Source organism: Nomascus leucogenys, chromosome 19 (genome assembly GCF_006542625.1).
Source record: "Nomascus leucogenys isolate Asia chromosome 19, Asia_NLE_v1, whole genome shotgun sequence".
Classification (NCBI taxonomy): Eukaryota; Metazoa; Chordata; class Mammalia; order Primates; family Hylobatidae; genus Nomascus; species Nomascus leucogenys.
In genome coordinates this window covers 76,791,346-76,815,393 of record NC_044399.1, presented here as the reverse complement: position 1 = coordinate 76,815,393, position 24,048 = coordinate 76,791,346, and the positions used below count along the sequence as shown (strand labels likewise).

Sequence of the window (24,048 nt, the reverse complement as noted above, 5' to 3'; positions counted from 1 at the left end):
ACAAAACTACAAGAAAACATTTTCAAAACCTTTTTTTCAGGCTGAAGAAATCGTTTAATCCATTTTAAAGAAATCTCACATGATGTTCTGTCAGGATTAAAAATATACACAGAAGGGGGGGGGCAGTGAAGATTGGGGGGGGGGGGATCATGAGGTAGGAATGAAATCTGTAACACATGAAAGTTCTATAAAAATAAAAAAATTACCGGTGCTGTATCCACTATTGACTACAGAAATGCATGAAGAGCGAGCGCATGAGCAACAAGATCATATGGCGACAGAAGACTGTAAAAAAAAAAAAAAAAAAAAAAAAAAAAAAAATATACACAGAAAAAAATAAACAAAACAAAATATATGCACAGAAAGAAACTCGCACGGAGCCAGGTGTGCAGCGTCACACACTCATTCCTTTCTGTTTCCTCTGGACACTCAAAATGTAAAAACAAGTAAGATGGGGGTGGTTAACCAAACCTTTTGGTCCAAGGAATAAAATTTCTTTAAAAAATGTAAAATGTCAAAACCTGCCAGAATAAGATAATAGAACAGTGTATCATCAGGTGCTGGGAATGGTACCATGACAAGCCATTAATTTGAATTTACCAACAGCTGCTCTCCAAAAATCTACATGATTCAGAGTTAACCCTAACTATCTGCAATCCCAACCAAAGTCACGTTCATGCGGCTGTCCTCGTCTGGACAATCATGTCACTCATTGAACACAGTTATATACAGAATGTGCAGTCCCAGCAACAGTGTAGATTACAGCAGGCCTTCTCTACCTGGACTCATGATCGGATTTCATTTCTAAATTACATCAGAGCTTCCAAAGATTGAAATACACAAATCTGCACTACCCAAGCCTCCTTGCCTGTACGGGAAACAAATGAGGAGAGCATTTATCGGGAACTGACATGTCAGGCCTCACAGGTGCTGGGCAGGAATTACAGAGGCTTGCTCTGCGTCATGTCTTTCGTTAACCTGAAGCTTTGGGTTTATTGTGTTTGGCAAACCACTCGTCACTTTTATCTGCTGCCATTGCCTGTAAAATAGAAATAGAATATACATTGACTCCAAGCCTGAAAAACAAAAGACACAGCCCACTTTACACCTCACTGTACTGACCCCAATAAAAAAAATTAACATTAAAAAAAAGATCCAAACCCCCACTCCAAGAAAAAGAGAAGAGAAATAAAAAAAAATTTTAACATTTAAAGAGTATTAATCCAGTAAGAGTATTAGGTTCAATAAGGCAAGAGATACTGGTGAGTAATGAGCAACTGTGCATCCTCACTCTGCAGAGTCAAGGGCAAACAAAGCCTGTAGCCAGGAAGTGTGGCTGGCAGACCAACTAGATCAGGGACCCGCACGCCAGGTGGTAGGATCTCTGGTAAAAGAGCAAGTCCTGCCACTCACAGCATCTGGGCAGATGCTCAAGAATCTTTAGTGTCACGAAACTCAGTCTGACAGTGAGGCCAAATATGAAACGTACGTGATGTTTTAGTAATGAAGCCTGGAATGATTCCTTTTTCATAAGTCTCCTCCCAGCCTACTCTTCTGATGTTGATTCTGTTTAGTTTGGGCATCTTAATTAAAAAGGAAGCCTTGAGCTGTGCCCAGTGGTCACACCTATAGTCACAGCCACTTGGAGGCTGAGGCCAGAGGATCACTTGAGCTCAGGAATTTGAGTTCAGCCTGGGTAACAGAGTGAGATCCCGTCTCATATATATACAGATACACATAAAAAGAAATAAATAAGTAAAGCCTTAACAATAATGTTTTGGTGCCACAAGTGTCCCTTTAGTTGTTTAGTAAGGACATTCATTCATTTATTTAGTCAAAAAGAGCCAGGTACCATGCTGGGTTCAGGTGTGTCAGCAGAGACCGTCGGAAGCTTTGAGGAGTGTACAGAACAGCTGAAAACTCAGATATGGAAACAAGTATTTTGCATGACAGAGTGTGTGTACGCATGTGTGTGTCTTGAAGCATTTGCTATAATATCTACCTCAGCAGGAAGTCACAAGATGAGTTGGCAATTGAAAACGAAGAAACAAATGTATTTATTATTTAGAAACAGTGAAGGTGAAAGTGGCTGTCCTAGGTAGCGTGACTCAGAGATGGACCGTTTCATTTCTAAAAAATCTTAGTACTAGCCGCGCGCGGTCGCTCACGCCTGTAATCCCAGCACTTTGGGAGGCTGAGGTGGGTGGATCACAAGGTCAAGAGATCGAGACCATCCTGGCTAACACGGTGAAACTCCGTCTCTACTAAAAATACAAAAAATTAGCTGGGCATGGTGGCGGGCGCCTGTAGTCCCAGCTACTCGGGAGGCTGAGGCAGGAGAATGGCATGAACCTGGGAGGCGGAGCTTGCAGTGAGCCGAGATCTCGCCACTGCACTCCAGCCTGGGCAACAGAGCAAGACTCTGTCTCAAAAAAAAAAAAAAAAAAAAAATCTTAGTACTATCTGATTTATTATCTTGATGAAAATAAGTATTTAAAAATCAAAGATACACTTAAAAAAAACCACAACTCACAAATATGCATGTTTCTGTCTTTTAGGAGCCACAAAAAGTGGGAGGAAAGAACAACTAAATGATCTGGAGAACCTAAGAAAGCTTTTTTTTTTTTTTTTTTTTTTTTGAGATGGAGTTTTCTCTCTTGTCACCCAGGCTGGAGTGCAATGGTGCCATCTCAGCTCACTGCAACCTCTGCCTTCTGGGTTCAAGTGATTCTCCTGCCTCAGCCTCCCAAGTAGCTGGGATTACAGGCGTACACCACCACGCCTGGCTAATTTTTTGTATTTAGTAGAGACAGGGTTTCACCATGTTGGTCAGGCTGGTCTGGGACTCCTGACCTCAGGTGAGCCACCCACCTTGGTCCCCCAAAGTGCTGGGATTACAGGGGTGAGCCACCGCGCCCAGCCTAACCTAAGAAAGCTTTTAAGTGTTGAAGGACAATTAAAAGAGGAGAGGGAAAAAACCCTTTGGGTTGGATGCAAGAAGATGTATCTTAGCTAATGTAACAGTTCAGTGGGACTGGAATGGGGATGAGTTAGGGGACTTAGGGAGGGAGGCGGGACAGAAGGTCAGAGGGTAGAGAATGTCCAAATATGTCACATGCTCTGTCAGAGAGTTTCAAATTTATCTCAGAGGCAAGAGAGAGCTATCAGATTAAACAGTTTTTAAAATGACTGGATGTTTGCTCTGGGACAGACCGTAAGGTGACAATGAGGCCTTTCAAAGGGGAAGCTGACAGGCAGAAGACATTTCAGAGGCAGAACTCACAGCTCTTGGTGACTAATAGCTAAAACAATTTAAGGATGAGGAGAAATAATGTTCAAAAGTGACTGTACATCTAAAATGTCTATTAAATGTTAAAAAACAAAACACAACAAAATAACACCAAAACTGGCTCTCAGGATTCCAGCGTGAACAACTGGAATCACAGATACGCTGTACTGTCCAGGGAGGGAGCAGGGCACAGAGGAAGAAAAAGGACTGACTATAAAGCCTGAAAGGCATCCATCCAGGCCCTGCCTGCACCTGCTCAGCGTGTGGTCCTCAGGGGTGAAGGGCAATGACGTCATCGCCATCCAAGCCCTTGCCTGCCACTCACTCAGTGTATGGTATTCAAGAGGGAGGGCCAATGACTTACTCATCCGTAGCCTTGGTTTCCTCATTTGCAAAGGCTGATGCTATCAACCTTGCAGGTTATGGTAAGAATCAGAGAATGTATATGAAGCACTTAAGGCTGGGCACGGTGGCTCACGCCTGTAATCCCAGCACTTTGGGAGGCCAAGGTGGGCGGATCACCTGAGGTCAAAAGTTCAAGACCAGCCTAGCCAACATGGTGAAACCCTGTCTCTACTAAAAATACAAAAATTAGCTGGATATGGTGGCACATGCCTGTAACCCCAGATACTCGGGAATCCCAGCTACTCTGAGGCAGGAGAATCACCTGAATGCGGGAGGCGGAGGTTGCAGTGAGCCGAGATCACGCCACTGCACTCTAGCCTGGGCAACAGAGACTCAAAAAAAAATAAATAAATAAAAATAAAGCACTTAAGAATGTATTGATATAGTAGCATTTATTTCTTTTTATTTTTTAACATATTTTTAGTATAATTAGAGAGTTTATCTGGGCCAAGCTTGAAGACTGCAACCCGGGAACATAGATTCAGGTTTCCCAGAATCGACACTCCCAAGCAGCCTTTATTTAATATTACTGGAAGAAGAATGGATTTGAGGTAAGATAAGTTATAGACACACTGAGTGTGATACGTGGTGGGTTTCCTAGGTGAAGAGGTTCTTGGGATATAACATTGGTCTGGACAAAGAAAGTACTACACATAAGAGAAAAAGTTCGTAAGGTGGACTTCACCAAAATAAAAAATTCCTCATCTTCAAAAACTCAATTAATGGCTGGGAAAAATACTTGAATTTGCAAGTGACGAAGGAATGATGAAAAACTACGGTACAGAGTCGACGTAAGAGTCACGTAAGGATCTGTCGTACTCTCTTCAGTTGTGCATATTTGGAACTTTTCATCATGAAATATTAAAAATTATTAAAAAATGGACAGAAGACTTGAACATAAAATTCACAAAAAGAAGTAAATGGCTAATAAGCACATGAAAAGGTGCTCAATATCATTAGTCATCAGGGAAATAAAAATTAAACCTTTGTGGGGCCAAGCTGGAAGGATCACTGGAGGCCAGCCTGGGCAACACAGTGAGAATCTGTCTCTACAAACATAAAAAACATTAGCTGGGCATAGTGGTGCAGCCCTAGCTACGTAGTGGCTGAGGCGGAAGGATCACTTGATTGCACCAATGAAACCATTTCACATGTGCTAGAATAGCTAAAAAAACCCACAAAAAGCAAAGTAAGTGTTGGTGAGAATGTAGAGTGACTGGACCTCTCATGGACAAACGATGGTCCGATCACTTTCGATGACTGTTTGACACTTTCTTATAAAGTAAAAGCAGTTCTACTATTTACTCAAGAGAAATGAAACATCTATCTACAAGAAGATTTACACAAGAATGTTCATTGCAGTCTTCCTTATAACAGATAAAAAAAATCTAGAAATAAACCAAATGTCCACCATTGTAAGAATGAATGAGCAAATTGTTATATTCATAAAATTGAGTATCAGTCAGCAATTTAAAAAAAAAATGAGCTGTGATATGCAATTACATGGTGGAATCTCAAAACCATGTTGAGTAGGCTGGGCGCGGTGGCTCACACCTGTAATCCCAGCACTTTGGGAGGCTGAGGCGGGCGGATCACAAGGTCAGGAGATTGAAACCATCCTGGCTAACACGGTGAAACTCCATCTCTACTAAAAATACAAAAAATTAGCCGGGCATGGTGGCAGGTGCCTGTAGTCCCAGCTACTCGGGAGGCTGAGGCAGGAGAATGGTGTGAACCCAGGAGGCAGAACTTGCAGTGAGCCGAGATCGGGTCACTGTGCTCCAGCCTGGGTGACAGAGCGAGACTCCGTCTCAAAAAAAAAACAAAAAAAAGCCACATTGAGTAAAAGAAGCCAGGCACAAAAGAAAAGAAAATACTGAATGATTCCATTTGTATGAAGTCCAAGAACAAACTCACCTACAGTGACAGAAGTCAGAATAGCAGCTTATCTGGGAGATGAGGGTGCCAACTCACTGGAGATGGGCAAGAAGGAACTTCCTGGGAAAATGCTCTGTATTCTGAGTAGTGGTTGTATGAGTAAACACAACTGTCAAAACACATTTAAATTCTACCTAGATTATGCCTCATCAACAACAACCACTTGTCTGAGCGGAGGAAGGAGTTAAAAACTACAAGTGAGGAAGCTGGAACCAGGATGATGGCTAAGTTCAGGGCAGGGGTAAGCAGAGTCGCAGGTAAGCGCTCTTCAGAGTAGAGGAAGAATGCAGAATGGGGAAAACGGCAAAGTAGGGCTATGGGTACAAAAACACTTTGGGATGAGACACAGAAAGAGGTGCCCGTGTCTGAGGAGAAACTGTCAGGGAGATGAAAATGGCAGGATGGCCAGGCGCAGTGGCTCACACCTGTAATCCCAGCCCTTTAGGAGGCCGAGGAGGGTGGATCACCTGAGGTCAGGAGTTCAAGAGACGGGGTTTCACCGTGTTAGCCAGGATGGTCTCGATCTCCTGACCTTGTGACCCGCCCACCTCGGCCTCCCAAAGTGCCGGGATTACAGGCGTGAGCCACCGCGCCCGGCCTACTCAACCAGCCTGACCAACATAGTGAAACCCCATCTCTACTAAAAATACAAAAATTAGCCAGGTGTGGTGGTGCGTGCCTGTAATCCCAGCTACCAGCTACTCAGGAGGCTGAGGCAGGAGAACTGCTTGAACCTGGGAGACAGAGGTTGCAGTGAGCTGAGATTGTGCCACTGCACTCCAGCCTGGGCAAGAGAGTGAGACTCCCATCTCAAAAAAAAGAAAAAGAAAATGGCAGGATCGCTAACAGCAGAGGAGAAGAGAGCTCAGGGAGCAGGAGTTCATCAATGCTATGAAAGAGTGAACAGAGGCCGAGTGCGGTGGTTCACATCTATAATCACAGCACTTTGGGAGGCCAAGATGGATCGAATGATTGAGCCCAAGAAGTTTGAAACCAGCCTGGGCAACATGATGAAACCCCATCTCTACAAAAAATACAAAAATTAGCCAGGCATGGTGGTGCACGCCTATGGTTCCAGCTACTCGGGAGGCTGAGGTGGGAGGATCACTTGAGCATAGGAGGCGGAGCTTGCAGTGAGCTGAGATCGTGCCACTGCACTCCAGCCTGGGTGACACAGAGAGATCCCCTGAGATCGTGTCACTGCACTACAGCCTGGGTGACAGAGATCCCGTCTTAAAAAAATAAAATGGGCCAGGTGCAGCGGCTCACGCCTGTAATCCCAGCACTTTGGGAGGCCAAGGCAGACGGATCACCTGAGGTCAGGAGTTCAAGACCATCCTGGCCAACACGGTGAAACCCCGTCTCTACTAAAAATACAAAAAAAAAATTAGCCGGGCGAGGTGCCGGGCGCCTGTAGTCCCAGCTACTCGGGAGGCTGAGGCAGGAGAATGGCGTGAACCCCGGGGGGCGGAGCCTGCAGTGAGCCGAAATCCTGCCACTGCACTCCAGCCTGGGCGACAGCGAGACTCTGTCTCAAAAAAAAAAATACAAAAATTAGCCAGGTGTGGTGGCATGTGCCTGTAATCCTAGAAACTTGGGAGGCTGAGGCAGGAGAATCGCTTGATCCTGGGAGGTGGAGGTTGCAGTGAGCCAAGATCATGCCACTGCACTCCAGCCTAGGTGACGGAGCAAGAATCCATCTCGAAAAATAAATAAAATAAAATGGGCCAGATGCAGTGGCTCACACCTGTAATCCCAGCACTTTAGGAGGCTGAGGTGGGTAGATCACTTGAGGCTAGGAGTTTGAGACCAGCCTGGCCAACCTGGCAAAACCCCATCTCTACTAAAAATACAAAAATTAGCCAGCATGGTGGCAGATGCCTGTAGTTCCAGCTCCTCGGGAGGCCAAGGCAGAAGAATCGCTTGACCCTGGGAGGCAGGTTGCAGTGAGCCGAGATTGCACCATTGCACTCCACCCTGGGTGACACAGCTAGACTCCATCTCAAAAAATTTAATTAAGTAATTAATTAAATTAAATTAAGAGTGAGGAGGAAGAGTCTGGCAAATTTGTCAGCTGAGAGGATGACTGAGATTCTATTTTCCTTCAGGATAAAATGTATAAAGACTGTATTTTCTATACATTTCCTGCTTTAATGTTAATTGTGCATCTACTATTATGTCAGTAATTTGCGAAGCTCTATAAACCATAACAATCTTATGAGATAGATACTCTTATTTTCTGAAATTTTTGGATAAGAAGACTAAAGTTCAAAGAATTTATGTAAACTGTTTAAGATCAGTCACATAGTTATGTGACAGAACCAAGAAAGACCAATTTGTTCCTTTAATCATTCAACAAAGTATTTGCAGAACGTCTAGTACGTGCCAGGTTTGTGCTAGGAGCTAGGATCCAACAACTACTTTGAATGCTTCTGAATTACTGAGTTTGATGAGAATCTAATAGTTGCTATATTTGGCAAGAAACAAAAGCACTTCACTGAGTAACAAGAGCCAGTGCAAAACAGACTGAAGTGAAAATGGGAGGCGAGAAGGAGAAACAGCACGCACTCAGATTTTTAGAAGAAGAAATATGGAGAGGAGATATGGGGTCAGTGAAAGGTTTTTAAAGGATGGGAGCTTTTGGCGCCTGTTTGCGTGCTGGCGAGAAGAACTCACTAGAAAGAAGAGACTGATGCTGCAGAATGGAGAAGAGATGATCAAACGAGCTGCAGAGCTGAGGGGGTCGGATGGAGGCATCTCCATGCAGAGAGCAGAATAAGGACGGATCCAGCAGCAGTGGTTCCAGGGCAGCCTGAGGTTGTGGGAAGGCACAAATGCTGAGTCTAGACAAGCGGTCTACACAGGTGGCAGTGAAGACATCGGTCCTTGGCTGAGCTCAACCCAACAGCTAAAGGACGTGGTTCTGACAGTAAGAACCTGGACCCTGTTGCTTAGGCTCCTCCCACACACACTTAATGCCATCCCTCTCAGGCCCATGGTGACATAAATGTAGATATGAGACTCACATCATCCAACAATTTGCCTCCCTCTGGATCCATCTTAGAAAGTTCTCGAAATGCTTCATCCCCAACAAAGCAAATTTCATGTCCGTCCTATGCCAATAAAGAGAAAACACACCTGCCAAAGACATCCTTGAAGAAACCCCTGGTCTAGCCTGCCCCCTGCCTGAGAAATACTTACAGGGTCGGCCAGAATGACCACCTGTACTGTTGCTTTCCCTGGGGTGTCCAGGCTCACCAGGGGAGTCAGAATCTTCTGGTTCTCCCTTTTCATCAAGTCTTCTAAGTCTGGCAACTTGAGGAAAACAAAGAGGCAACGTGAGCCAGGGGTCACACACTACTCAGGACACAGCCCTCGTCAGCCCTAGAGGAGTATCAGATACCAGAAAGAACCAAGGCGCCATTTGTTTGAATTTATTATCTCAGCTGCTCTTGAAACAACTGCTGAACTTGATACTAAAGCCACAATCAAAAACGACCTCAAGAAGGGAAGGGCAAGGTTCTTAGCTGGGTTGAACTAGCTAGTCGCAGAGCTCAAACAATCTGGTATCAAGCGTTACCTCTTTCTGGGGGCAAGAGAAGGCAATTCTCCCAAAAGCTGCTGCATGGTCCACCGCACCCTTGATGCCCTGTAGCTCCAGCTTACACTGAAATAGGAAAGGGCGTTATTTTTTGGAACAGGTTATACATTCATTACATGTATGTGGTAGAAAAATTCAAGTATTATATACTAAAGGAGTAAGGTAAAAACTAACTGTCTATCCTACTCTCACCCCGGACACAACTAGTCAGCAGTTTCCTCTGTATCCTTCTAGAAGCACTGCACGCATCTATGTTTTTTTTTTTTTTTACACAAATGGTAGTATAATTTACAAATTATTCTGTTCCTTGTTTTTCTCCACTTAATGTTACCATGTCAATACATAAAGATTTGCCTCAATCTTTTTGCTACGACATAGTAATCCATTCCAATGAATGAACCGTAAATTACTGAAATATGTCTCTAATCTACAGGACACTGAAATTCTTACACGTTGTGATTACAAACAATGCTGCAACAGATAACCTTGCACACACTTCTTTGTGCCTATGTATGTTGAGCACATCTGTAAAATAATTCCTAGGAGTAGAATTGCAGGGTCAAAGTGCAAGGACTAAATCATGCTCAAATGCTGGGTTATTAGAAAAAGAAGATGAAAAAGATCTTGCATTAAATCCATTCAATCTCTTTGATTAAGCAATTCCACTTCTGAAGAGATATATCCCCAAATATAAACAAGGTAATATCTGGGTGGTGAGGTTATCACTTATTTTCATTTTCTTCTGTTTATCTATATAAATATTGAATCACTGTGAAGAAACTATGGGAACAACCTCCATGTTAAGTTCATTTATAAAGGTTATAAGCCATTTATAAGCTTCATTTATCCAAATTCAAAGTAAACAGGTTATTCTCCAAGATTGCTCACCTGGTTATCAGCATAGCCCAGCAAAGCCCTTTGCTTTTCTTCATCTTTTTCATAAATTTTCATTCCCAGTAGATTACACCAGTAGTTCAAGGACTTTTGAAGATCAGACACTGCTAGAGTTACTTTTAATACAGGATCTGTTGGGTAATAAAGCAGGAATAGACAGATCAATTTAATAGAATAAAATAGAAAGACCAAAACATGCACATGTATACATACAAATTCACTTTACGATAAGAAAGGGATTTTAAGCCAGTATGAAGCCGGGTGCAGTAGCCCATGCCTGTAATCCCAGCACTTTGGGAGACTGAGATAAGAGGATTGTGTGAGCCTAGGAATTCAAGACCAACGCAGGCAACACAGTGAGACCTTGCCTTTATGAAAATTTAAAAAAAATTGGCCGGGTGCGGTGGCTGATGCCTGTAATCCCAGCACTTTGGGAGGCCGAGACAGGTGGATCACCTGAGGTCAGGAGTTCAAGACCAGCCTGGCCAACATGGCCCTGTCTCTACTAAAAACAAAAAATAAAAAAAAATTAGCCGGGCGTGGTGGCACATGCCTGTAATCCCAGCTACTCGGGAGGCTAAGACAGGAGAATTGCTTGAACCTGGGAGGCGGAGGTTGCAGTGAGCCGAGATGGTGCCACTGCACTGTAACCTGGGAGACAAGAGCAAAACTTTGTCTCAAAAAAAAAAAAAAAAAAAAAATTAGGCGTGGTGGCTCATGTGTGTATTCCCAGCCACTTGAGAGGTGGAAGCAGGAGGATCGCTTGAGCCCAGGAGGTCGAGGCCACAGTGAGCCAAGATTGCACTACTGCACTCCAGCCTGGGCAAGAGTGAGATCCTATCTAAAAAAAAAAAAAAAAGACAGTATAAAAAGCCTCATTATTCAATGTATGGCACTAAGAAGACTGGCTAATCATTTGGTAAGAAAAACTTACATCTTCGAAATAAATGACAAAATACATTCCTGATGGGTTAAAAAAATAAGTTTAAAGAATGAAACCATGAAAATACTAGATACAGATGATTATTTATACAATTTTGGAGTAGAGGAAGATTTTTCTTTAAACCTGACACCAAAGATAGAAAAACTATGAAGAAAAAAATTCTGCTACGTAAATTACACAAAATGGAAAACTCCTAGGCAACAACCAAGAAAAGGAATTACAATCAAAACTAGAGTATACAACACAGTAGGGGGAACAACTGCAATATATTGGACAAAAAGTCCTTAATGTATAAATCACCTGTAAATATTAATAGGAAAAGAATGAACATGCTAGAAAAATAGGCAAAAGGCACAAAGCAATAATCCGCAAAAGGAGGAATTAGAATGGTCAAATAACATACACAAAAATATTCAACCTGACCCCCCAAAAAACAAAGAAATTAGAATTCACATAAAATCTTTTGTTATCTAATGTGCAAATAATGTTAAAAGTTGGCAGTGTTAACTGTATTAGTGTAGAGGGGAAAATCACAATCATATAATACAAGTGTAAATTAGTACATTTCTGGGCAATAATTTGACGGAATATACCAAGAGCTTTAAAAAATGCTCATTGCTTTTGAAAGAACAAGTCCATTTTCAGCCACTCGAAAGGTAATTGTGGATGTATGAAGGGCTTTTACCACAAAGACATTCATCAGTGTTGCTCAGAACAATAAAACACTAGGAACGACATAGATATCCCACAATAGAGAATTGTTTATCTTCCTACCATGTAATAATACAATGGAACTCCTATAAAAGGATATGAAGAAATGTATACACTTAATTATATATATGTATTCTTGACAAAATATTGGAAAGATATACTCTGAAATGTCAGCAGTGCTTCTCTCTGGATATATGGGTGTGTGTGGTTTTTTTTTTCGGCTTCTCTGCTTGTCTAAGGAAAAAACTTGATTATTTTGTAAAAAGAATAAGTCATATTGAAACACCTACTGTTACTGGAAACTTTTCACATTGTGAAGTGACTTTCTAAAGAGCTGTTCCACGTCTCCATCTGACTACGATAAATTCAGTGCATTTTTCTTTGGCTTTCACTGCCTTAGTCCTGTTTGCTAGAACAGCAATACCGTGATTAAGACGCTGTTTCTCACAAGTGCCCCCGCCTGGCAGGCTCCATTTTTTTCTTTCCATTTACTTCAAAATCAACAAATCCCAGTTGACTTGGAGCCTGAAGGGATGCAGGACAGGAAGTTAACACGTGGGTGAAGCTGCACAGAAGTGAGTAATTCAAAGGAAAGATGAATGCCAGCCGGACAGAAGGTCTGACCACATTATCAACCAGAAACACCCAAGGGGATTTCCATTCCAAAGGACAAAAGCTTCTTAGCACTGTGAGGCTCTCTATTACTTTAAGTACTGAAATATCGCTAAGGCTGGAGGAAAAAAATGGATGGTGGAGCTAGCTGCAAGAGTTAAGTTTTAAAGTCAGCAAAGGATCAATCACCTATCAACAAAAAAACACCATAAACACCCTTTAAATCACCAGTGAAGTCGAGAAACACCATCTCTCCACGAGTCCCACACAGCCAAGTCTAGCCTCCCACACTGGAACGGACTGATCTTTCTTTTGCTGAGCACCAGATGATAAACAAGGAGCATTAAACATTCTACAGAGACTCAGCATGGGGGCATTGGGGACAGGAGGCCGACCAGTGGAAGGAGAATTTCCAGGACCCCCTTCTCAGGCCCACTTGCAGGCATACGTTCACCAAGTGAGAGAGTGGGCACAAGTGCCCTTGCCATTCGCCAGCATTTTCCCAGTTTTTGCTTTTGTTTTGACAGAGCAGGTAGCTGAATTTGCAGGCATTAAATACAAAATGAAACACTGATGAGGCTGCCTCTGCAGTCAACAAAACAAACCCTGCAAAGCGTCCTTCTTGCTCTGTGTGGCAGTCAGCGTGGGGGCTCCTCGCTCCCACGCCATCCCTCCCTGAGGACCCAGGCTGAAGTCTGGGAAACAGACCTCAGTTCCAGAGGCTAAATGGGTTGGGGGTGATCCTATTTCTCTTGCCAGTGACTGGTTTAGGAGCAGGCACAGTATATCAACTCTGACCAGGAAGTTTGCTGGAAGATTCTAGGAAAGTTTTTCTTCTGCTCTTAAAAAGAAAGTAAAAAGGGCCGGGCACGGTGGTTCACGCCTGTCACCCCAGCACTTTGGGAGGTTGAGGCAGGTGAATCAAGTGAGGTCAGAAGTTCGAGACCAACCTGGCCAACATAGTGAAACCTTGTCTCTACTAAAAATACAAAAATTAGCTAGGCGTGGTGGCGTGTGCCTGTAATCTCAGCTACTAGAGAGGCTGAGGCAGGAGAATCACTTGAACCTGGGAGGCGGAGGTTGCAAGTGAGCCGAGATTGCGGCACTGCACTCTAGCCTGGGCGACAGAGCAAGATTCCCTCCGTGTCAAAAAATAAATAGGCCGGGCGCAGTGGCTCACGCCTGTAATCCCAGCACTTTGGGAGGCTGAGGTGGGCGGATCACGAGGTCAGGAGATCAAGACCATCTTGGCTAACAGGGTGAAACCTCGTTTCTACTAAAAATACAAAAAATTAGCCGGGCGTGTTGGCGGGCGCCTGTAGTCCCAGCTACACGGGAGGCTGAGGCAGGAGAATGGCGTGAACCCAGGAGGCAGAGCTTGCAGTGAGCTGAGATCGCACCACTGCACTCCAACCTGGGGGACACAGTAAGACTCTGTCTCAAAAAAATAAAATAAAAATAAAATAAATAAATAAATAAATAATTTTTAAAAGTTAATAAAAATACAAAAAAAAAAAAAAAAAAAAAGCTGAGCATGGTGGCGGGTGCCTATAATCCCAGCTACTTGGGAGGCTGAGGAAGGAGAATCGCTTGAACCCAGGAGGCAGAGGTTGCAGTGAGCAGAGATCATGCCAATGCACTCCAGCCGGAGTGACAGTCTCAAAAAAAAAAAAGCACAAGGAAGTCAGCATCCCCTCTCCTACCAGACGGGAATGTGGGAGCATGTGGCCCCGCCTGCTCCTGGCAGCCCTCCTGCAACCTTGAGGGGACTAGCTCTAAGAGAGGTACCCGCAGAGAATAACAGAACGTAGAAAGAGAAAATGTGGTGAGCTGGTGAATCATCTAACCTTGAAATCTTTCCCACCTATAGGACGCCTGCTCTGTGAGCTAAAAGATTCTATAACTGTTCAAAGTAGTTGGGTTTTCTGTTATTTACAGATGAAAGAATCATAAATCAATACCCAGAACCAGTCTAGATCCCCCACCGCTATGTATTAAAGTTCTGATATGAGAATATAATTTCTCCAATAACAGGTAAAAGCACTGGCTGGGGAAGACACATCACATGAACACAGAAAGACTCTACAAAAAAAAGACAGGCGGCCCTCACTTTCCTTTCACCAAAGATGCCTTTAGACAGAGGCTTTTACTGGTTCTGGTATGATTACCTGACTGAGGCAGACTGCGATTCTGCAGATAGAACTTATATCCTCCTGGGGCCTCGGTTTCAAAAACACCTTCTGCAACTTCCGTCACTGGCCACTCCAGCTTCCTGGCGTTGCTGACAGCCTGGCTAGAAGCAAGTGTGATTCCCTAAAACAAACAACAGTACATCCCAAGTACATGATCACAACAGATATTTTACAGAACAAGACAATGAGCCCAGCCCCTACTGCCTTTAGGTAAAATCACCTAAGATTTAACTGGCATCCAACATTTTCTTCTAGTGATTTAAAAACAGTTTTCAATGTTTTATCCCACAAACATTCAGACCTTCAAGAATAATAGGACAGAAATTGAAATGCCAGTGAAGTCTGATTCATTTAACACCAAAGATAACCTCTTCTAATTCTAAAGACCTAGCCAGAGAAATCTTGATGTTACCTGGGTCTGCCAGCTAGCTACCTATTTAAGGTGACCTGTTCTTGCTTTTTTAACAAACAAACAAACACAACAAAAATAAGCAAACTGTCAAGGTTTCCTTACATTTAATCAAAGTGCCTAGAAATGTACACGTATGCTTTCTGAGAAGACTAGCCTTGTTTCTAGCTTGGATTATTATAATGGCCTCTCTGCCTCCAGTCTTGTAAATTATCCACTCTGCAGCCAAAGTAAACTTTCCAAAACACATCCTATAGTCCACCCCCAGACGGCACCAGCCTTGCTTTCCCTTTACGCAAAGTCCTCCAATGGCTCATTTCACTCGGAGGACTTGTGGCCTAGGAGGCCCCCTACAGTCTCACCCCATGGCACTGCTGACCCCCTCTTAGCACGTTCCCTTCTCGTTCTCTATATCAGCCACACTGGCTTCCTTACACCTCCTTGAACACGCCACATGTTACCTGAGGGCTCTTGCACAGACTATTCTCTGCCTGGAATGCTTGTCCCCCAGATATTCACATGGCTAACTCCCTGACCTCTTTTGAGTCTCTGCTCAAATGTTCTCTCTTCACTCACACACACCCTCAACACTCTACTCAAATTTACAACCAGCCACCTACCCCAGCCAAAAATCTGCTAGAGAAAAACGGCATTTACCATAAAGTCATTGCCAAGCTTGTAGTCTCCGATGCCATAATTGTAAGTCAGTTCTGCAACAAAATGATCATCCTCAGGCCCAAATCCCACCATTGTTTTACTCCATTTCCCATCATAAGGCCTAGAAAATAAAAGTAAATGAACTCAGTGACCATAGACAAATCAGCTTCAGGCCACCCCCAGAGAACTACTGGGCACAGAGAGATGAGCAGTCCTGTCTGGTCCTAAAAGTTCTCTTAAAGATGAGATGAACTGAGATGGTACAGAAAGCAGCTGTGGGCGGTGCTCATGGGACCCTACTACAAGCTCCAAAGACTATCTATTCAGCATCTACTTGAAGGAAAGATTTGTTCACCTTTTCTGTAAAGCAAGGAACAGAATCCTAAAGACAGTTCTCCAACTGACCTGTTATTTCTTTGACTATCAATCAACAAGCATGAAATTCCTAATAGGCCTTGGACTGTTCCAACTTGTCACGGTACTAAGCTTAAGAGATGGACGGGCATGGTGGCTCAGGCCTGTAATCCCAGCACTTTGGGAGGCCGAGGCGGGAGGATCACCTGAGGTCAGGAGTTCGAGACCAGCCTGGCCAACATGGTGAAACCCCATCTCTACTAATAATACAAAAATTAGCTGGGCGTGGTGGCGCATGCCCATAGTCTCACATACTAGGGAGGCTGAGGGAAGAGAACTGCTTGAACTCAGGAGATAGAGGTTGCAGTGAACCAGGATAATGACCTTGCACTCCCACCTGGGTGACAGAGTGAGATTCTGTCTCAAAAAAAAAAAAAAAAAAAAGATACTGGAAAGCCGCTGTTTCATCCAGAGCATGCACTTATTTGCATTTGTGGCATAATATGAAACATATCTGGTCATTGTCCCTGGTTCCTGTCTCAGAGCTCCCAAAACCTCTGGAATTTCCTGACGGGAATATCTTTTGTTATTCATAATGAGCCCCTTTCAGTCACACCTGAGTTTATGCTAATGAAGTGACTTAGAGTGGGGCCTCTATATAGACTCAGCATGGGGCTGGTCACCAGAAAGACAAATGATTAGAGGACTGGAACTTTCAGTCCCATCCACCAGCCTCTGGGAAGGAAAGGGATGGAGACTGGGCTCTCTTAGGCTTCAACAATGAGACTCATGAGCTTCTGGGATGCTGAACGTATGGAGGTGCTGGATTGGAGCCTGCCCGGAAGAGCACGGAAGCTCTGCTGCCCACTCCCCATGCCCTGCCCTATGTATCTCCTCTGTCCGGCCATTTCTGACTCATACCCTTTATAATAAACCAGGAAATGTAAGTAAATGTTTCCAGCGTTTCCCTTAGTTCCATGAGCCACTATAGCAGATTATCAAACCCAAGGAAGCAGGAGCGGGAGCCCTGACTTGTTGTTGGTCATCGGAAATCCTGGAGATCCAGACTGTGACCTGCACCTGACGTGGCAGAAACCTTCTGGGACTGAGCCCTTAACTTGCGGGATCTGACATTAACTCCAGGTAGAGTCAGAATCAATTAAATAACAGGACAGCCGGCTGGTATTAGAGAGCTGGAGAATCGCTTTGTGTGCCACAAGTATTGTATGAGAGTGCAGAGATAACAGTGTATGTTCCCGACGTTCCTGAAGTTGCCTCCCTAATTTATGGCGTTCTTAATTAATTCCACTGCTTTATACTCACTATGACAGTGCAGAGAAACGGAGTATGTGTTCCTGATGTTCCTGAAGTTGCCTCCCTAACTTACTGCCTCCTTAATTAATTCCACTGCTTTATACTCACTTTGAGAAACTGTCTTCTGTTATCCAGGTGTAGTCAGAGCCTAAAGGAGATTTTAAGAAACAAGGTATCATACCCATTACAGGCTGCTTTGCAGCCTTCTTCAAATTCCTCATGCCGCAGAACCTGGTGTGAGATTTAGAATAAATTGTGAAGTGTTACTAGTACTGCTCACAGCGTCTTTAGCACAGACTAAAATGTCAAAACACAGACATTATCATTTATAAGCTTTACTTGTAAAAGAACAAAAGCAAATGAGCTTTACACTTTTCCCAGCATAGAAGTAGTGGAAGGAAGAACAGCTTGACAAAAGGGTCAGGTTACCAAATCAGTTGTGAAATCTATTTAGATTGGTAAGCAGTGCTATGCAGGGGGAAAAAGTGTGGCCTTCAGCATTAAAGAAGTCTGATTTGGGCTGGGCGCGGTGGCTCACGCCTATAATACCAGCACTTTGGGAGATCAAGGCAGGTGGACTGCCTGAGGTCAGGAGTTCAAGATCAACCTGGCAAACGTAGTGAAACCCCATCTCAACTAAAAATACAAAAAGTAGCCAGGCGTGGTGGCATGTGCCTGTCATCCCAGCTACTCAGGAGGTTGAGGCAGGAGAATCACTTGGACCCAAGAGACGGAGGTTGCAGTGAGCTGAGATCGCGCCACTGCACTACAGCCTGGTTGAAAAGAGCAAAACTCCATCTCAAAATTAAAAAAAAAAAAAAAAAAAAGATGGATGCCGTGGCTCACGCCTATAATCCCAGCACTTTGGGAGGCTGAGGTGGGCAGATTACCTGAGGTCGGGAGTTCAAGACCAGCCTGGCCAACATAGTGAAACCCCATCTCTACTAAAAATACAAAATTAGCTGGGTGTAGTGGTGGGCGCTTGTAATCCCAGCTACTCAGGAGGCTGAGGTGGGAGAATTGCTTGAACACGGGAGGCAGAGGTTGCAATGAGCTGAGATTGCGCCATTACACTCCAGCCTGGGTGACAAGAGCAAAACTCAATCTCAAAAAAAAAAAAAAAAAAAAAAAGTCGGATTTGGAATTCTGTCATTTAGTAGTTGTGTAACTCTGAGCAAATTAGAATCTGAGTCTCAGTCTCCTAACATGTGATGGGAATGGATGTTATTAAAGCATCTCACAGAACCCTGCACACAGCAGGCTCTCAATGTGTTAGCTTTAGTCCTCCTTTTTGATTCCCACGGCTCCTGCCAGTTCAAATTCCCAACGCTTCGCTCAGACTATTAAAAACCATCCTTATGGGCCAGGCGCGGTGGCTCACGCCTATAATCCCAGCATTTTGGGAGGCCAAGGCGGGTGGATCATGAAGTCAGGAGATCGAAACCGTCTTGGCTAACACAGTAAAACCCCATCTCTACTAAAAATACAAAAAAATTAGCCGGGCGTGGTGGCGGGCGCCTGTAGTCCCAGCTACTCGGGAGGCTGAGGCAGGAGAATGGCGTGAACCCAGGAGGCAGAGCTTGCAGTGAGCTGAGATTGCGCCACTGCACTCCAGCCTGGGCGACAGGGCGAGACTCCGTCTCAACCAGAAAAAAAAAAAAAAAAAAAAAAAAAAAAAATTCCTTACGGATATCCTTCCTTATTATCACCAAAAAAGTACATGCCTAAAGCACAAGGCTCTGATCCCATCACCGCCCTGTTTAAGAACGTGAGCTCCCATCTTACTGCAGCATAAAATCCAAATCTTTAGCATAGCATTCAAGATACTATTAGAAGCAATGCTGACCTGTCCATCCTGATATCCCATCTCCTTAACTTCAACTAATCAACCTCAAATAAAGGTACATAAAACCAGTGGCTTCGCAAACACGTGCCATCTCCGCACTGGCTCTTCAGTTTTACTGTGTAGCTCCTCCTCTAATCTGTGGATATCCTATCTTTAGAAGTCAACTCGGGCCGGGCGCAGGGGCTCACGCCTGTAATCCCAGCACTTTGGGAGGCCGAGGCGGGCGGATCACGAGGTCAGGAGATCGAGACCATCCTGGCTGACATGGTGAAACCCCGTCTCTACTAAAAATAGAAAAAATTAGTCGGGCGTGTGGTGGTGGGCGCCTGTTGTCCCAGGTACTCGGGAGGCTGAGGCAGGAGAATGGCGTGAACCCGGGAGGTGGAGCTTGCAGTGAGCCCAGACCGCGCCACTGCACTCCAGCCTGGGCGCCAGAGCGAGACTCCGTCTCAAAAAAAAAAGAAAAACAGAAGTCAACTGGAATCCTGGCTAACACGGTGAAACCCCGTCTCTACTAAAAACATTAACAAAAATTAGCCGGGCGTTGTGGTACGCGCCTGTAGTCCCAGCTACTCGGGAAGCTGAGGCAGGAGAATGGTGTGAACCCAGGAGGCTGAGCTTGCAGTGAGTCGAGATCGCGCCACTGCACTCCAGCCTGGGTGACAGAGCGAGACTCCACCTCAAAAAAAAAAAAAAAAAAAAAAAAGTCAACTCAATACAAGGTCTACATGAATTATTTCCTCATCACCCAGGTTGGAAAACCTCTCCTTCTTTTGTATTTTTATAATAGTGGCTAACACTTATATAATGTACTATTATCTGTATGTTAAACACTATACATATAATAAGGTGTTGAATCTTTTCTTTTTTTTTTTTGAGACGGAGTTTTGCTTTTGTCACCCAGGCTGGAATACAATGGCGCGATCTCGGCTCACTGCAACCTCTGCCTCCCAGGTACAAGCGATTCTCCTGCCTCAGCCTCCCGAGTAGCTGGGATTACAGGCGTGTGCCACCACGCCCGGCTAATTTTTGTATTTTTAGTAGAGACGGGGTTTCACCATGTTGGCCAGGCTGGTGTCCAACTCCTGACCTCCAGTGATCCACTCGCCTCGGCCTCCCAAAGTGCTGGGATTACAGGCGTGAGCCACCGCGCCGGCATGTGTTTAATCTTTGCAACAACCTTTTGATCAAGGAGGAAATACTAACAAGGGCCAGCCCTGTGGTTTCTGCTATCGAAAGTTTGGTGGTTTTTCACTATCAAATTCTGACTTCCATTACCATCTACGTACAAATCCAGTTCCAACTCCCACCTCAACCCAGGCCATGAGCTCTAATGGAGGATATATATCAGGGTCATTTGCACCTTTGTTGCCAAAACTCAATGTAGTACCCTGAAAATAGCAGATATTTTAAAAATGACCTGACGAATTCAGATCCCCGTCTACTGCACCGTCTCTACACTAAACCGCGCTCTTGCACCTTTCAAGTCTTCCTTAGTGGTGTGTTCCCTACCTCCCTGGCTTATCAAAGGAGGTCCCCAAAACCCAGTTCCCCAACCAATTGACTCCTGCAATAACAGCTTCTCACGACCCGAGAGAGACCGCTTCTGGGTGCTGTTGAAAAGCAGATGGGTTGAGAGCTGGAGCATATATTCAGAGACTGAGTATCCGAAAGGGACTACTCAGACCAGCCTTGATAGAAGCAGAACTCTTAATATGTTGATTTTATCTACATCAAAGGCTCCAAACCGGAAAAGACAAATATTAACTGGAAAGCATTATATAACATTTTATTTACCGTCTTTTCCGGTAGACAGTAAGCTCCACAAGGGCGGGGCTCAATAAACATTTACAAGTGGCTTAAATGAAAGGACGTGCGTGGGCACACCGCGGGGACTAATCGTGTTAGGCCCCTCTCCAAGGCCTTTGATGCCCACGGCGACTCGCCACGCTCCTGAAGCTGAACACCGCGCAGGGCCTAAGGTCGGACACCCTCCGGCTGAGGTTCGCGACACGCCCATTTTTCCCCTCCCTCCACCAAGGCCGGCTCGGGCGCCCGTCCCAGCCACACGCGCCAGCCCCTGTCGGCCCCGGCCTGCACCTTCATCCCCAGGACGTCCCGATAGAAACGCGCCGTCTGGAAGCGGTCGCCCACTTTGAATACGAAGTGCAGAGCTCTGCGAGCAGCCATGATTCCCGCCGCACGCAGCCGTCACGCGCACGATACAGCCCGGTCCACGAAGGGCGCCACGGACCGTGACGTCACTGGCCGCCGACGGCGCGCTTTCGTGACGCACCCGGGTCTCAGGGAAGATGGCGGCGCTGGTGAGACCCGCGAGGTTTGTCGTGCGACCGTTGCTGCAGGTGGTCCAGGCTTGGGACCTTGACGCGAGGCGCTGGGTCCGGGCGCTGCGGCGGAGCCCAGTGAAAGTGGTGTTTCCTTCCGGAGAGGTGGTGGAACAGAAGCGCGCTCCTGGGAAGCAGCCCCGCAAGGCACCATCTGAGGCCAGTGCCCAGGAGCAACGAGAGGAACAGCCGCTCGAGGAGTCCGCATCCCGCGCTCCCAGCACCTGGGAAGAGTCTGGGCTTCGCTACGATAAAGCTTATCCCGGGGACAGGAGGCTGAGGTGATGTGGTTCTTGAGCCTGTCGAATGTTCTCGTTTCGCTTCCCGTCTCACAGCGGAACCTTAACCTCCTTCCAATGGAGGACTTCTTCCAGTACAGCCCACTGGTTTTTGTATTATGCACAGAGGGCCGAATAAGCGTTTTTGGAATTAGCTTCTGTTTCTCCTTAGCTCTTTGTTGTTGTTTTCGTTTCACCATGTTGGCCAGGCTGGTCTGGAACTCCTGACCTCAGGTGATCCGCCCGCCTCGGCCTCCCAAAGTGCTGGGATTGCAGGCCTGAGCCACCGCGCCCGGCCCTCTCCTTAGCTCTTTATTTCTGTTACAATTAAGCGTGTCTCAGTAACAAGGATGTTGATAGTTACCTGTTGTTTTTTTTTTATTTCCATCTACAGCAGTGTAATGACAATAGTAAAGTCCAGGCCATTTCGGGAAAAACAAGGGAAGATCCTGCTGGAAGGTCGCAGGCTCATTACAGACGCTCTCAAGGCTGGAGCCGTGGCAAAAACGTTCTTCTTTAGCCGTCTAGAATACCTAAAGGAGCTGCCAGTCAATAAGCTGAAAGGTGTCAGCCTCATTAAGGTGAAATTTGAGGATATCAAGGATTGGTCCGACCTCGTAACGCCACAAGGAATAATGGGTTAGTGATTACCCAGTGTATTTTTTTTTTTTTTTTGTCTTGCTCTGTCACCCAGGCTGGAGTGCAATGGCGCGATTTCGGCCCACTGCAACCTCTGCTTCTCAGGTTCAAGGGATTCTCCTGCCTCAGCCTCCCCAGTAGCTGGGATTACAGGCGCCTGCCACCACGCCCGGCTAATTTTTGTATTTTTAGTAGAGATGGGGTTTCACCATGTTGGCCAGGCTGATGTCGAACTTGTGACCTCAGGTGATCCTCCTGCCTCAGCCTCCCAAAGTGCTGGGATTACAGGCGTGAGCCACCACGCCCTACCTTACACAGTGTATCTTAAGGTGTGGAGACCTAGGATTAATTTCTCATACTTGTCTTAGGACAGCAGATTTCATTGAAATGAAATTCAAAATGTTACAATTAGAAAAATATAATTCTCAAACCTGTGCATCTTAGAGTATTTTCAATGGAAATTGAAACCCGTGTTTCACTATCATTTGTGTTGTGGCTCTTTATGGTCTCTAGGAAGAAACACGATTCCTCAAACCTGATATTTTTTAGATTATTTCTTCAACTTTCTATGTCAGATTAAAAATTAAGAAACTGTTTACTGAGAGATTTAGCCCTTCATTTTTGCAAAACCTCTGCCGATGTGGTGATAACTGTCAATAAACTCCTTATTCTAGAAGCAGATCTAAGAAGTGTGGTATAAGCCACAATTTACTGCCCTGTTTAGCTCAATAAACAGAGAACCTTGTCTTCTAGTCTGTTTCTTCATTTGACTGAATCTAACTTAACCTTATTTAACTCTGATGTCGATTAGCAATTACAAAGTCTTTGGTCTAAATATGAGAAGATAAGTTTTTCGTACGTTTTTGACATTGGAGTTTTAAGATATGAAAACTGAATCCTTGAACTGTTGAGAGAGGAAATTCTGGGGAACCATCTCTTGTCTCTGTAACCCAGTGAGTCACAGGGATCTGTGCCTCTGCACTCAGAGCTCTTAGATCCTAGGATGGGGACTTGGATTACTCAAGTACCTAGGATTACTCAAGTACCTAGAATTACTCATGCTAAGTAACCATATTCTCACTAGCTACAGCCCTCTAATCCACACTCCATGCTTCAGTGAAAGTGTCATTCATTTTTACCGTGCTTGTCACTTTGGGCAGGTGTGCTCACAGTGGCCAGCCCATCTTGAACTTGTGCTTGTCACTTGGGGCAGGTGTGCTCACAGTGGCCAGCCCATCTTGAACTTCATCATTATACCTGCTTTCGTCATTTCCTGGCTTATCCTTATGTTACTGTATTTTAGATTTGAGGGCAAGGAATAAGGGAGAAATGGATAGGAACTGGCAGCACCTGTCAAGCTTTAGACAGACACTCCCCAGAATCCAGTGACGTAAGTAGGGCCTCTGTATAGTGGGTTCTCATCACCAGAGACATCCAAGTAGAAGTAAAGGACTTCTAAGGTCCCCAGCCCTACTGAATGGCTTGTGGCCATCTGTGACTCCGAAGTGGAGGCTCTCTCACAGCACACAGATGCCTAATACCCTTCCATTGCCTTCAGTGGTGGGTAGGCTTTTTACGTGCACCATCTTTTAGAAAGAATCCTAAATCTTTGATTGTATCA

At 44.9% G+C, this 24,048-nt stretch overlaps 1 protein-coding gene across 1 annotated transcript; it reads right to left on the bottom strand.

Moving 5' to 3' along the window:
- Window positions 1–495: 495 nt before the first annotated feature.
- GLOD4 (glyoxalase domain containing 4) lies at window positions 496–22,505 on the bottom strand. Its single transcript, XM_003280324.4, is given in 14 exon segments — window positions 496–1,039; window positions 8,659–8,745; window positions 8,834–8,947; window positions 9,213–9,299; window positions 10,122–10,258; window positions 14,562–14,706; window positions 15,652–15,772; window positions 17,501–17,550; window positions 21,266–21,340; window positions 21,342–21,460; window positions 21,463–21,550; window positions 21,552–21,656; window positions 21,658–21,802; window positions 22,181–22,505. Coding segments are annotated over 14 exon segments (1,524 nt in total). The 5' UTR covers window positions 22,366–22,505; the 3' UTR covers window positions 496–973.
- Between the last annotated feature and the right edge of the window lie 1,543 nt (window positions 22,506–24,048).